The 15,834-nt window shown below is 34.9% G+C and overlaps 1 protein-coding gene across 1 annotated transcript in view; it reads left to right on the forward strand.

The window, feature by feature from the left end:
* CFAP47 (cilia and flagella associated protein 47) overlaps nt 1–15,834 on the forward strand; it is a 366,407-nt gene that overhangs the window by 113,661 nt on the left and 236,912 nt on the right. The window contains 2 exon segments of the mRNA XM_011385160.2: nt 10,215–10,315; nt 14,426–14,548. Coding sequence (XP_011383462.1) covers nt 10,215–10,315; nt 14,426–14,548 — 224 coding nt within the window.

The following is a 15,834-nucleotide window of genomic DNA, read 5'->3' on the forward strand; positions in this document are numbered from 1 at the left end:
AGTTTCTTCGTCTGTAAAATGGGGATAACCGATCTCATATGTAATCATAAGAAATTCATTGAGTTAATATTTACTGAGTAATTTGATAGAAATTGGCACAAAGAAAATGTTAAATAAGTATTAAATGAAAATGAGAAACATCAGCATAATGAGTTTCCAAACAATATGACTTTGTTACATGTTGCCTTAACGGTCTCAGAGAAATTCACATACACTTTGGAAAAACCATGTTTTTGGATTTCTTACCTTTTAGGACCAGAAATTCCATTTTTACATTATACACTGAGATGATTTGACTAACCAAGTGACTAGAGGCTAATGTTTATTTAAAAAGTAGCATTAGAGTGAATCGTACACTGAAGACTACTGTCAGTATATTTACCCTATGTGATAACTTATTAATTTTTAGTAGAGTTTTTACTATATAATATACAGTATATTCATTCCTAGTCAGAGAATCGATTTATGCTAGGAATTAGAAGGGAGAGAAGCAGATGGTACTGGAATATTGCACCCAAAGTGAAGTGTGGCTGTATCCAGAACACGGTACATGGAGTTCTCCTGAACTCCAGCTTTCATGTCTCTTTCTTGCATACGTCGATGGATAAAATCTTCTAAGTTACACGTTTCAGACTCCCATTTTAATCTTGTGGTGCTAACAGTCCATCTTTTGTTGACATTAAAAAAAAAATTAACGGCGTTGCTTTAGGCTCCTATCAAGCGCTGAACTCCATGACCCTATCCTGGGAGGCAACTTCCGTTAGTGATGCCTAACTCCTTTTCTAGTTTCCCATAGTGCGGATGATCAGATCTTCCTTCTCTTAACTCTCCAAAGCTGTCTTCGCCTTTCTCTCTCTGGGCATTCCAGCTCTAATCCCATTGAGATAAACGAAGTCTTCCTAGCAAGAAATTCCTCAAGAGCTTTCCTTTCACCTCAGAATTTCCCTTTGGAATCAGTTAAACTCTTTCATTGCTTTTCATCTATTTGTATTTATTGTAGGCAATCCTTTTGTGTTGCAAGATTTAATAGAAAGTTGCCCGTCCTTGGTCGAGGTCAGTATAGTAGGGAAAGTAGATTTTAAACAAGTTTTAAAATGTAGTCTTTGGTGACAATAGAAGCGAATAGAAAATGCAACGCAAAAGGAGTTACTAATAATGTTCTGGGTGGTGGGGGTATGAGGGATGGCTGTATTGGCTTCTGAGTAAAACCTCAAAGGGCAAATTACACTTGTCACTATTTGTCCTAAATTGAAGCCTTTTATTGCTTCTGGTTTGTCCATATTGAAGGGCACAGGTTCAATAAAAATTAAAACACGCCTTCATGCTTTGCTTTTTTTTTTTACTTAGATCTAAGATTATTTCATACTCTGGCTTCCCTGGGGGAGCTAACATGTGTGGTTTTTAACTTAGTTTCCTTTTTTAGACCTTGTCATTTGGGTTGGTTCACCTGGCCCAAGACTATAAATTATAGCCGCTGTTGTTGCTGCTAAGATATCTGCTGCCACTGATGATAGTCCCCTCTACACTCATGTTCCCTCAGCTCAGAGCTTGCACACCCTGCTTGTCTTCTTCTCAAATTCCCAGGAAATCTGGAGATGGAGGTTGTATAACTCTATGGGAGGGATGGTGATTTGGTTAGAGTGTTACAAGTGGTAAAAACATACACTAGGTTTAGAGACTGAAGCAACCTCATGTTTGGAAGATACTTTTGGTATGTTTAGTTCGATGGTTACTGGCAAGGCGGAGCTGAGAGATGATGCTGAAAGGGCAGCAGTAGCAGATTTTGAGAGTCTTACATGCTCTGCTTTGGTATCCATGAGTAAGACATAGGAGGAACACCAGGATTGATTATGGAAGCCAAAACCTGGATAAATACAGGAAGCAGGTCAACAGCTATTAACACGAGTCAGGTCCAGGTCCTAGGCAAGATATGGAATCCAAGCAACAGCCTGGGAGGTGGATGTTTTCAGATCTTCATCTCTGTTTTACAGAAGAGATAAGTGTGGCCCATAGTGAGAGATTATGCACTTAGTCACCTTGTTTAATACCACTTCGGTGATGATATAGAATCATGTAGAAATTTTTATTGTAGGTATAGTTTTTTGAGAGTAATACTGTCATGTCATATATAAACTGCAAATAATAAGAAGAGATAGTATATTTTTCTCTTTTCCTGTTCCTTTGCATGTCTGTCTGCCAGTCTTTCACACATAGACACACACATACACAAACACACATTCATGAAGAGTCTGTGTTTGCCATATGGTAACCATAGTAATTAAAGTCTACCTGATAAAAACTGGGATATTATTTATTTTATTGATATATTAATTTATTGATGAGACAAAAACTCATAAGTTGTCTCCATGGTATTAGTATAAATAAGTGAATGTTTACAGTTTCAGTGAAAGAGCCTGTGTTACAACTACCATCAGTAAACTCTATGGAAAAGGAATTTTACTTAAAAATAAGGTTATTATATATGGGTACTTATAAGACATACAACTCTTTTAGGTATTTTAACTTAATAGTGTTTGCAAAAGGCTTCAAATCAATGTAATAAATTGAAACCCAGTATCAAAACAACTGCTAAAGCTCTTTTAATATTATACATTTAACATCAATAAAATTTCAAAGTGGAAAACATATTTCTTCTAAAAATTAAAATATTTTCTTTTCCTACAAAAAATTAAAGAAGCATGTGCTTATTATTGAAACAAAATATATCTTATTTTAGAAGTTTATGATTTTATGATGGATTTTTGTAGCTGTTTATAAAATCGTTTAAATGATATTAAGAGTGGTTTTTGAGAGAGTCAAGGAATGCAGTAGTAAAATAGAATTCAACTCATTGCTGTTTTACAAATCAACGTCTATTCGAGGTTAACTTATTACCTTGTTTCCTTATCAATTCAGCTTTTTTCTTCCTGACTTTCCTTATTTTTAGTTTTGGTATATGAAGTAACAATGTAGGGTCAGGAATTCAGTTGTCATGGGGGTGAGATTGCTTTGGATATGTTGAAGTCATTTATATTATATTTCAGACTTGATATTTGTTCATATATTTGAAAATGTATATTATCTGGGATTTCACACAGAGATCACATAGATTAAGAGGTGCCAGTATGTTGTAATTCCCTATTTTGCGTCGTGGTTTCCACTCTAGGTTGAAGAGGAGGGAGCATTATACCCTGAAAGAAATTGTCATTTTGAGAATGAAGGCTTGCCACTTGTTCTCGCTTTATAAGTTTACTGTCTGACTGGTATTTTACCTAGACCTTGCAAAGAATGAAAGTTATGGCTTTGGGTGATTAATTTCACAGAAATCTTAAGAATACCAAAGACAGCTTAATATTTTCCTATGATTAACCCCAAACATAGAGGGTTACCTTTTGTAGAATCAAGAGTTGATTTCAACTGAATGTTTCAGGTAACCAGGAAGTGTTGACCTGAGTTAGCCATGCCTCGTTGTTAAAACAGCTAACACAAATTGAGAATTCATAATTAAAAATATGGCATTTCAGAACTCTGAGGTCCTCCATACATTTTTTTCTATATACTTTTTAAAAACCCCATATTTAGCACATATTCATTATACTCAAAAGTGATTATAGCTTCCCTAGGTTTTTAGTACTCAAATTTAATTTGAATAACTTTAGAGCAAATGGGAAAAAAATCAGCTGTTTTATGAGCGTTAACATGAGCAATTAAAAATTAAAATTTAAGCCAAATGAAAGAAATTTAAGTGACTTATTTATCAAATAAATATTGCGGGATGGGGGGAGATTGCTAACCAGATACCAGCTGCTTTCTCCTTTAGAGCTGTAGTTCTCGTGGCTGGACCCTAGAATCACCTGGGGAGTTTTAAAAAATACACATGCCTCAGTCCAACCCAGAGAGTATGATATAATTTATCTAGTGAATGACCTAGGCATTGCAAATTTAAAAAGCTCCTCACGTGATTTGAATGGGAACTCAGAGTTGAGAACCCTGTCTCTAGAACAGTAGTAATTAAACTTTACCCTGCATATGACTCATCTAGAGCACTGGTTACAACGAATTCCAAACTGCTCCTCCAGAGTCCTGGTTTAGTAAGTCTTGGGTGGGACCTGCAAATTTGCAAGCCTAACAGGTTCCCATTTGATGCTAAGGTTGCTAGTCTGGGAACAGTGAGATTGTTTGAAAGGCAGAATTTCCGGTCCTAATCCAGATGTAAGAAATCAGCAGCATCTGTATTTTAAAACTATTCCTAGGTGATTCAGGTGCACAGTAAAGTTGGTGAAACATTGGACCCAAAAGGACTGAATAATGGAAAATGCCATCAAGAGGAATTAAACAGTAGAACACTGTTCAATATTTGACATAAAATAACATTAGCACTAGGAAAAGGTGTTGCCGTGAGAATTCTTAGACTGTATACCCACCTTTCTTTTAGAATAGGTTTGGCTTAGTTTGTTAAAACATTATCTACCGATCTGTTTAAGAGATCTACATTGTAAAGTATAATTCCAAATTTACAGCAAAGGAACTTGAAGTACTACTGTGTTTTTATCTTTTGGACACTCTCCCAGCTATAGAATAGAAGAACGTAGGTATGAGATCATGTCCCATTATCTCCATCATACATCTTTACTTCCCTTTAACTTTTCAAGTTCTAGGATTTTTATTGCTATAACATGGTTAGTTTAGTAAGAAACTGAATAAAATTATTTTTAAGTTTTATTATGTCATGTGGTATATAATCCACCATGAATAGGAAGATTTTAGATTTAAAAAAAAAAAATTATGAGTTTATTGAGCCAAACTGATGACGTATGGCAGACAACAAGATCATAAATGCTCTTGATTTTTATGTTTTAATTCAAGTTAAGCCACACATTATGTTCTAAGTAAGAGGCCAATTAGAAGTGTACAGTAAGAATAGTACAGGAATGTTCGGTAGATGAGATTGAATTAAAATCAGAGCTGCCGATTAGCTGGCACACAGTGGTATATTCTTGCCATTGAATAAAACCTTGAAATATTTCTTTGCTAGTTGGTAACCAGCCATTGTTCTAAGTACTCATATCCAGTGCCTGACCTGCCTCTGGACGTTGAATCCACTCAAGACCTAATAACTAAAGGAGTAATGCCTGTTATAGCCAGAGTTGATAGGATCTTGAACTATTTTATTTGAGGTGGGTCTCAGCCTGTAGATAGTTATGCTGTTGCCCAGAAATGCCTGGGGCACTCACCGGGGCAGTACTGCTTGTGGCAGAGTCCCCATAGACATTTCTCCTTTCAGAACCAATGTAGTGGCTGCATTGGTCCTTGTGGTTCTTGTTATGATTGCAAGATGTACCTCAGCAACAACGATCAGGGAACTTGGAAAAAAAAAAGCCCAAAGTTTATTACTCATAGGCCCTGGAGGGTAAGTGGCAACCCTGGGGCCACCTGGGGCCAAATACTGAGGGTGCCAATAGACAGAGAGTGAGCAAGAATATGCAAGAGAGCCTGGGGTTCTGCCTTTATTGGAGTTGAGGGTGAAGCGCCTAGGATTTCACATGGTTACTCTTTATTGGTGAATTTAAAATATACAAGTGGAAATTAAAGTGAGAGAAAAGCAAGCAGATTTATTGTTTAAATCTGAGAATATACAGCTCTTAATTATATCACTTTTCCTATATACTGTAGCATTTTATCAACCTTGTTATGGATTCAATAACATTTTTGATGCATAATAAAACTCGTTATGCTTACTCTCATTAAAATAATAGGATGATCACTTAAATTGAAATATTTTTAAAGCATTCAACACAATCAAAAGGAAATGAGGAATAATGAAAGCTGATTCTAATAATTGTTTTACTCGTTGCATAATTCTGCATTTTGTAGGGTAGGCCTGGAAACCTTAGATCTGTTTCTAGTATTTTGAAAACTATTTTTAGCATGCCTGTTCCAGACACTTTCCTGTTTTTGAAAGGGTGGGAACCTGCATTGCATAAGGGAGACTAGCAGAGAATGAATCAGACCCAGAGTCCAACCACATGGAGTGCTAATGCATTCATGTTTGCAATACAACCTTAGTAACTCTAGTGTAAGTTAAATCTCCTCTTTATGTGTTTTTCTGGGATATTTAGATGTTTAAAATAAATTTATAAAGTGAGTCAAGCACCTCTAAGGGACATTACCACATAGCTAGAAGCAACTTTTGAGGTATTCAAATTTTCCCTTGTGGATTAAGAAGAGCAGTTATTTAGGACTTGTTCATCTTTTGGAGACTCCAATCTTAGCACAGATTTGCTGACCATTGACAATGAGCCATCTAGAATTTTAGTATTGTGGCTACTGAAAGGCAAGCAATGGAAAATCTCAAGAGTATTTCAATAACCATCTAATAGATCATATTTTAGGCAGTGTTGGAATATTGCCTGGAAACATTATCTGTCGTGATTTTGTGGGTTGGGTTATACATAATACCATGTAATTTTCCACCTTTCTTGGTGTTGTATGTGTAGGTAGAATAGGCAGTGAGAGGTGAGTAGAATTCATAAGGGGCCATGCTTTTTTCTGATATAATCATCTGTTCCTTTTTCCTTCACCTAGCCTCATGGAAGGCTGTTTGTAATGAATGGTGCCTTCATTCTATGAAGAACATTATTTTCATAGTATACCTGTTAAACCAAATCACAGGATTATACCACAGTCTCAATTATAAAGTAGAATGTTTATTTATATTTAACCAAAACAGAATGCCAATGTATTATAATAAACTATAAACAGAAAAATATTCATAATTATGATTTGTTCAGCATTCACTTGTAGCAAAATGATGGTGTTTAAAATTTGTATAAAAATTGCAAAACTCAGAAATTTCCAAAGTAATATTTATCATGTCTTCTCAGGTTATTAAAGTCATAGTACATTTAACACCAGGTCACAGAAAGAAAAGGTAAACATAGATGATGTGGTTTCTCTCTTTTCCTCCTTTTTCTTCTCTTTACCCTCAATCTCTTTAAGCCAGTGATGGTTGGTTGGAGAGCCTCTGCCCTGCTTAGAGATTTTTCATGTTAGAGGAAGTTCCAGTGTCCTGCCCATTGTCTCTCCCTGAGTGGTTAAAAGCACTTGCCTGATTGCTGGTCCTCACGCTCCTAGAAGTTGCATATCCATTCCTTTGGCTGCCGCAATTCTTTCTGGAAACTTAATTTTAAACTTTGTTAGCAACTGTAATATTTTCCCATAGGAACACTGAATTAAAAATAAAATATATTGATATGTATTAATCAATGTTAATGATTTAAAATTGTAAAAATAGCCCCTAAAGAGAGATTTTGAGATTTAAAAAATGGCTTATATTAATTATAGGATTATTTCCAAATTGCTGGGCAGACTAAAAATGAGATCATTCTTGTAAAAAGGATTGATAAATATTTTAAATATTGCTAAGTGGACATATATTTCTATGCTTGATGAATATCTGTGGCTCTCTCGTGTCTAAAGAAGAATTCTCTGCCCTTACCTATTTCATCAATTTGTGCTGTAGTACAAATTGATGAAATACATTCATATGTGAAACATACTTCCATGGATATATGCACATTTAGATCAATCTAAAATCTTTTTTAAGGTCATTAAGTTGGTTAATGACACGCATTTGCTAGAATTATTAATGTTTATAAATAATAGTGTCTTGATGGGCTGCAGGTAACATATATTGTGGGTTACTGCAGTACCTAGAACAAGCTATAACTTTACTCCTTTTCCCTCCAGTCAAGAAAGAATATTGAAAATCAAATAAGTGAGAATCACATTATCATCAGGAATCTTTTCAGACAGTTTTGATCTATTAAAAATAAATCAATCAAAATTATTTAACTTTATTACTGATGAACAAAATGACATTTGATGTCCTTACTGGTGGTAGAGAGATTCTTGTCTAGCCACATCGTGGATGATCTCGATTTTTATAAATATACATTACGGCACCAGATTAAGTCCCATCACTTGACCTAAGATAAAAGTACTAGCTGTAGTAAGCATTCAGTATTTAAATAAACATACCAGTTCACCCTTTTTGCGTGTAAAGTTACATGTGAATTATTTTACTAGCGATTATTGAATTGAGAAACATTGTGAATAGGCGTGGATAAGCCACTTTGAAAAGGTTGTTCAGGAATATTTTGTGTAATTCTCCTGAAGCAAATAGAGTCATCCAAAGTCATTCTATTATTTGTAAATCTTTATTTAAATACCAGTATATAGCAACAAGCACTTGTTTTTGATGGTGTTGGTGGTAGTAGTGGGTTTTACATGAAAAACATTTTCAATGAGCTGACCCAGATATTTTCTTCTCCTATTTCTCACTTTATTCAGTCCTATAAATAGAAATCTAGATTATTAATTGAAAGTAGTATTAGCTGTAAACTCTTCTTTAATCCTTCATAGCTACTGCCAGTTTTTGCAACATGTAATTTTATAATTTTCTAGCTACCTTGCAAAGAAAGGTTTGGACAGATAAGCATATTAAGACTAAAGAAAAAACAAAACAAAACAAAACTAAAGAGACGAGCTTCCAAAAACTACACCCTGCAGCACTGCCCCTTCTTGCTCTGATCAACTCTGTAAATTGAAACTATGTTTAATAGGGCTGCTTTTAGAATGTAAGATCTGAATATAAATAGTAAAGATAGGAGGAGAACCTTAGTTAAGATGAGAAAGATATAAATAATATATTTCTCACGGTATTTGATATATTGTTGACAGACCATCACTGTACTTCATATACTGTTGGAGAGTGATAATATACAGTAATTACCAGGCTGTTTATCACATAGATTTTATTAAGAAACTTCAAAATTTCATCTCTAAAGTGATGAGACATAAGAGTCTCAGTCTTCACTATTGTTGGGGAAATAATTAGAGATGTATATTTAGAGTATTAATTACTCATCAGCTAATGACCATAGAGATGAATGCTGAGACTTTTTATACTTCATTTAATGAATTATATGTGGTCACTATACCATTCAATACCAAAGTTATGGTTTGTAAAAATACAATTTTATTGGTTATTCTCTGCTATAGACATAAACATTCTTACTTGACTTTTTTTTTTTTTCTAATTTAGATTTTTTGTTGGTTTTGCCTTCCATAGCATGTAGTAGCTTCATTTCTACTAGTGTGGAGAATGACCAAATAGGACTAAGGCAATAATGGCTGTTTGGATGTGGATAAAGGTATATAGTATGTGTGTATGTGTGTGTATGTACATGGCAGATTCAAAACTAAAATTATCTTGATATACTACTGCAATACAGAACTGAAACCAATAAGGCAATATGAAAGTGGTATAGATACTAAATATAATACTTCTATTAAAATCTGTTGTACAAGAATAGAGTTGTCACATAAGTTAGACAGGCCCAATATAATCTAAGAGTGTTTTGTGGTTGGTAAAAATAAGACAATTTCACAACGCTTTCATTAAGTAGAGTATGTAGGTTGTAGAAAGGAATAATACTCTCTACTGGTTGAATAACTTTTGCAGTATTGCTTTTAGTTCTTGGACACATTTAAAGGAGGACAAACACAAAACAAAAGGTCATCTAAAAAAATTAGATGGTATGTGAAATATTTGGAGACCTTGCAGCTGAAAGGACCCTTGATCTTTCTAAATGTTGGGAATCCGGAGAAGAGAAACCTTACAGAAGATATACTGCATTTAAATATTTAAAGGAATATAATGGGAATTGGATTGTAGATTTTGTTCCATGTTGCTCTGAAACAGAATGTCTGAAGTTACAGCTCTCTAGATATGAAATGGGTCATCTCTGAGTCATGAGTGTCACCCTAGTAGTGTCTCCTTACTAGTGTCATCTGAGACTAGATACCATTTGTCAGAGATGCTATAGAAGCAGGTGCATAAATTAACTCATAAATTAAGCTCCTTTAGCTCTAAAATTTCCTGAATCTGGTTTTGAACCTGCATAACTACAAGCTGTGTTCTAAAGCACATCTGACAGTGAAATTTACTATCTTTGTTAAAACTTTAAAAGAATATTGTTAAATTATTAAAATAGATACAGTTGGTGGTTAAAGAAAACAAAGTAGATAGAAAGAAAAATGATGAATAATTCATGCCTTGACCCTTAAAGGCATCCAGGATACTTAAAAAATATTGTATTTACTGCATCTGAAATTTTTATTTTATTGAAATGCAATGTTTTCACTTCCAGGTATTTACTTCCAGTTACTGGAACAGCAGAAAACTGCATGCTTACTACTTACCTATATATGGCAGTTCATCGTGATATGCAGGACATTATTGTAAGGAATGGTAAGTTTCATATGACAATTTTCTCTCTCACTCTCATTGTATATGTTCTCATTATCCAAGGCTGACATCTAGAAGTAAAGTGACCTTAAGGTTAACAGATGTTTGTTTGTTAAACTCCTGCCATTGCCAGGAGCCATGTTTAGTATTGAGAGTAGAATATGGCAGCATCTCTTAATTCTAAAAGTTGACAATCTAGTGAAAGGCACATAAATAAATTAATACAAACAATGGAATTAAGAGCTCTGTGCACGAGTGAATTGGAGTATTGGGAATGTGGGAGTAATGCAAAGTTTAATGCAGATGTTGGAGTTCTGGGATGACATTTGTGTAGAGCTTGACAAATGATGATCTTGAACAAGATAATTTGGGCAAAGGTGATATAGCAAAAGCATGGGGGTGTGATGGCAGACATAAGGCAAGCAGTGTAGGGACAGAACCACACCACTACACCCTTTATTCTGTTACAGTGGAAACCTTCTGTGGTTTTTGAGTATCAGTGATTTAAAACGGGAGCAATTGTTGGGATGTGAGATGAATTAAAGTGGGAAGGAGAGTGGTCAGACCCACTGGGAGTTGCTATGCGATAAATGGTGGAGAAGCTAGGAACAGTAGAAGAGAAGCTACTGAGCAAGGAGAGATGTGGAATACAAGACATAAGAGGATGGTTGGTTGGTGGAGTAAATCTCAGAGGAGGAGAAAGGATGGGGAGCGGGAAAAATTTACACCTGTGTAGATTGTCAAAGCCTTACTTTTCAATGCTGAATTGGAGGTCGTTTCTGTGTTTTTAACGAATTTTCTCATATTCTCCACTTGCTTATTCAAATGTTTACTACACCTATAAAACCTCTTCAGTCCCGTTCTGCCTCAGTCTCAGGGGATGAACTTTTCTCTGACTTCCAGAAGAAATAAAGGCTATCAGGCAGGAACACTCTGAACTTCCAAATACCAAATGTGCATTGGAACCCATTCTCTCTCCCATCGCAAAACTGAGAGGCAAGACTCTCCCGACTAGGCCATTCTTTTATCTGAATTCCATTATCCAGGGACCTTGCTTAATCAACTGACCTGGCTTACTCTTGCCCTTCAGCTTCTGCCTCCGTCTTAGCTGCTTTTGGTTGAGGGAGCGTGTAGGATGACTACAGGGAGGACAGGCGACAATATTCTCTCAGTGGACTGGCTCATTCCCAAAAAGGAAAGAGGGTGAATTCAGGCCATGCATGCCTGATTTAGTCTTCTCAAACTTACCAATCAGATAAATCACTCAGTTTCTCAGGGAGACAGAGAAAAATAGCAAAGGAAACTAGGCTTTTAGGGTATCTTAGCTCTCTTTAACAGGAAGGAAATGTCAGGGCTGAGGAAGAAGCTTTCTTCCATTATACTGCTGTACTTTCACTACTCAGTGGCAGTTTATGCTGTTGGCTATTTTTTCTCCCTCCTACTTCCTCCTCCCTCTCTCCTCCCTTTCACCAAACTCTGTAGGCTTCCACATACCATACTGCCCTGGATCTCTTCTCACCTTTCTGACTGTTCCTTCTGAGTACATATATATTACAGTTTTTACACACATTCTCAAATTTTAAAAGATTTTTCTGACTAACCCCGGTGTTATTTTTTAATATTTTTCTAATATACTGGTTGGGATGGGGTAGAGATTTCAAATAACACACAATAGAAAGAGCAATGGATGAAAAGTCCAGAATCTAAATGGAAATTTTTTTTCGTTTTAACTTCACCATTTTGTCATATGATTTTATCTTTAATTTTCAGATCCTCAAACATCTGTTACTGAATAAAATGTGTATGGTGGGGGAGTAGCAGTTGACTAACAATATCTGTTTAGTTAATAGTATCTTAAAAGGCTTTTATGAGGACTCATAGACTTTTAATACCTGGAAAGTATTATTATTATTATTATTATTTCATTATTATTGCTATTATAACTTATAAAATATTTTCATAATATCCTCCTCGTGAAAATCATGAGGAATTACTGTAAAAAATATTGCTATCTCTTTAAGAGAAAAAAAATGAATCAAGTCTTTGTGTTTATACAATGATTATCAAAATATGGTTTGAAAATAATGTATTCATTTGTGTAAAATATTGCTATAGAAAGACATCATGATTCTTAAATATTCTAAAATATCTTTAGAAATATGTATAATAATAACTTACAATATATATTTAGTGCTTTCTAAATATACGGTGCTCTGCTAAGTGCCTTATAATTATTTCATTTAGTCCTTCCAACAACTCTAAATTTGATACTCATTAATCTCACTTTACAGATTAAGAAACTAAGTCATAGAGAGGTTGAGAAATTTACCCCAGGGAATCCAGATTTGTGAGACTTCAGAGCATACACACTTAGTAGCTACTATGCTCTAGAGCAGCGGTCCCCAACCTTTTTGGCACCAGAGACTGGTGTGCCTATGAGAACCTAATGCCTGATGATCTGAGCTGGAGCTGAGGCAGTGATGCTAGCACTGGGGAGCGGCTGCAAATACAGACGAAGCTTCGCTTGCTCACCCACCGCTCACTCCCTGCTCTGTGGCCCAGTTCCTAATAGGCCACTGACTGGTACTAGTCTGTAGTCTGGGTTTTGGGGATCCTTCCTCTAGAGTATATTATGTTCAATAAAAGTGAAAGTTTAAAACATATTAAGTATATCCAAAAGTAAAGCAGTGCGATTTACTTGTTATAGTCAATATGCTAAATAAAAACTATTATATGAATTGCTAACTTATTTAAAAGGTAGAGACATGAGTTTGTACTCAACTAGGAAGTTTTTATAATTTGATGGTAAGTTGAAAAGATACTACCTAATGCATCCACAATTAATCATTCGCTTGTTGAATTTCCTAAGGGTCACTTCTATGAAATCTATAGTGGCATAGCATTCTGGAGCTATACACACCTACTGGCTAATGATTCTCTGGCAAATTCTGAAATTTTTTTTTTTTTTTTTTTACTAAAAGAGTGGAAGAAACTTAGTATAAACCAGCTTATTAATATGTGTTATTGCTCATAAAGTTATCCTCACAACAAATTCATGAGCTCAGAACCTTTTGTTTCATTTTATGGATGAAACACATTTCAGAGAACTTATATAACATGGTTTCAGAGAACTTTTATAACATGGTTTAACAGCTCAGGTGTTGTGGTACCAAGCTTTCAAATTAGATCTTTCTAACTGTAAAGATCCTGCTTTTCTGACAGAATTACATTATGAATGTATGTATATGTATATATATACACACACATACACCCCTACTGGGTGGGTGGGTGGGTGGATTGATGGATGGATGAGTGAAGAGAGAGAGAGAGAAAGAGAGATAATAGATCAATAGATGATAGATAGATGATAGATCAATTGATTGATGATAGGTAGGTAGATAGATAGATAGATAGATAGATAGATAGATAGATAGATAGGTAGATGATAGATAATGAAGATGATGATAGGTAGGTAGATAGATAGATAGATAGATAGATAGATAGATAGATAGATAGGTAGATGATAGATAATCTGAACTTAGATCGCATCTACTGCTTTTTCTTGGTCAGCATTCCCTTGGTTGTATCGGATTACATGGTGGCAAACTCTAGTGTATATGCAGCAACTCAAACTGGAATAGAGATTGAAAGCTGTGCAAAACGGTGTCAGCTTGTAACCAGCCAGTGATTTCATTTCAGAAAAATAATGGGAGAAGTTACTTTTGTTAATGACACTCATTTTTTATTCGATTTTCAGCATCATATATATTAATTTCAAAAATTTTGGTGTAGAAACATGTAAAATGTTTTACATGTCTCTGTGTATGCTGAAGTTAATCATTGTTTATTCTCCAAAAACTTTGATATACATAAAAATTGCCTTATCAAATAAAGTTTATTTTATTTAGATAACCATATCACTCTAATTTTTTTTCTTATTTGACATTTTATTTTGTGTATAATAGATATTTAGGGTTTTTTCTTTTATTTTGTACTGTGTATATATACACATGTATATTTTATATATGAAATTATGACATTCAGGTTCTGTAATTTAATAGTGAATTTTCAAATGCTTGGTTGATCTACTATGATCCAATGTGTCATTTGCAGATAAGGATGACAGTCCTGTGAAGGCTACAGACAATGTTTCACTTCCCTCCCGAGAAGCTGAATTGCCTTCTCGTGCTCCTCCTAAATGTAAAGATGCTGAGTCTGCAAAGAAATTATTTGTTGGTATGTGGTAAATACATAGTATACTACTCAAGCCTGTTCCATAACACAGTCTGTTTAATAATATTTAATCAAAAACTTTGGCTTTTTCAGGTAGTAAGAAATCCATGAAATAAACCATGAGTTTGTCATTCGTTTTAAGTGCGTTACTGCTTTGGGAGCTCTCTCCAGTGATCTAGAGCAGCTGTTCCCAACCTTTTTGGCACCAGGCACCGGTGCTCCTATGAGAATCTAATGCCCAATGATCTGAGGTGGAGCTGAGGCGGTGATGCTAGCACTGGGGAGCAGCTGCAAATACAGATAAAGCTTTGCTCGCTCACCACTCACCTTCTCCTGTGTGGCCCAGTTCCTAACAGGCCATGGACTGGTACTGGTACCGGTCTGCGGCCTGGGGGTTTGGGACTCCTGCTCTAGAGCAGAGAATCTCTAATGTTTTTGATTCAAAGTGCACTTAGTAGCTCAGTACTCGCCCCTAGGCCAAAAGATGTACTAAGCAGTTCTATTTAGTAAATGATTTGATCTAAAAACTTAACCGTAGTATTTCATGTGATAACCAACAGATACTGTAGTGATATATAATTCAAATGTTAAACATTTCTGCAGGGTCCCTGTGAATTTGCTGTGACATCCCAGGTATCCTCTGTCCACAGTTTGGGAACTGCCAAACTCGGGGTTTGTCTCCTAATTATCTAGCAGGGTCCAATGTTGCCTAACTTAGAGATGATAAACACAGATGAATGTATGAATTTGATATTATTATTTGCAGTTAGCTGTTCAGATATTCTCTTCTCTGAGTATTAGTATTGAAATATTTTCTTTTATTGAATGTTTTTTAACCAAATTAAATATCGTGAGGATTTTTAATGAGTTGTGTTTGTGCCCTTACATTGGGAGATATTTTTGAAAAAAAAAAAGTGATGAAATCATTTTATAATTTTGAAAATTTCTCTAATTCAAAAATGTTTTGTTTTATTGAAGTGCTTCACTCAGGTAGGGAGTAATTTTGAATCTGAAGCCAATATTTCGTTTCTAGATAAGTTTTTCAGCTAAGATGTAATTCTAACAAGTAATGCTAAAGAATGGTTAAAATATTTTACATATGTAATTGAAAATGAAAAGTTCCATTTTGGGGAATATTTTCACATACCATTATGGCAAGAAGATACTTTAACAGTTTTCTTTATTAAAATTAATATGTATTTAAAGTATTTCTGTTGTATATTTGAAAACAAATCTGATTTCTTTATTTTAAGATAATAGTAAATTGATTCAGAATTTCTTTTAGAGCA

This window comes from Pteropus vampyrus, unplaced genomic scaffold (assembly GCF_000151845.1).
Source record: "Pteropus vampyrus isolate Shadow unplaced genomic scaffold, Pvam_2.0 Scaffold667, whole genome shotgun sequence".
Taxonomy (NCBI): domain Eukaryota; kingdom Metazoa; phylum Chordata; class Mammalia; order Chiroptera; family Pteropodidae; genus Pteropus; species Pteropus vampyrus.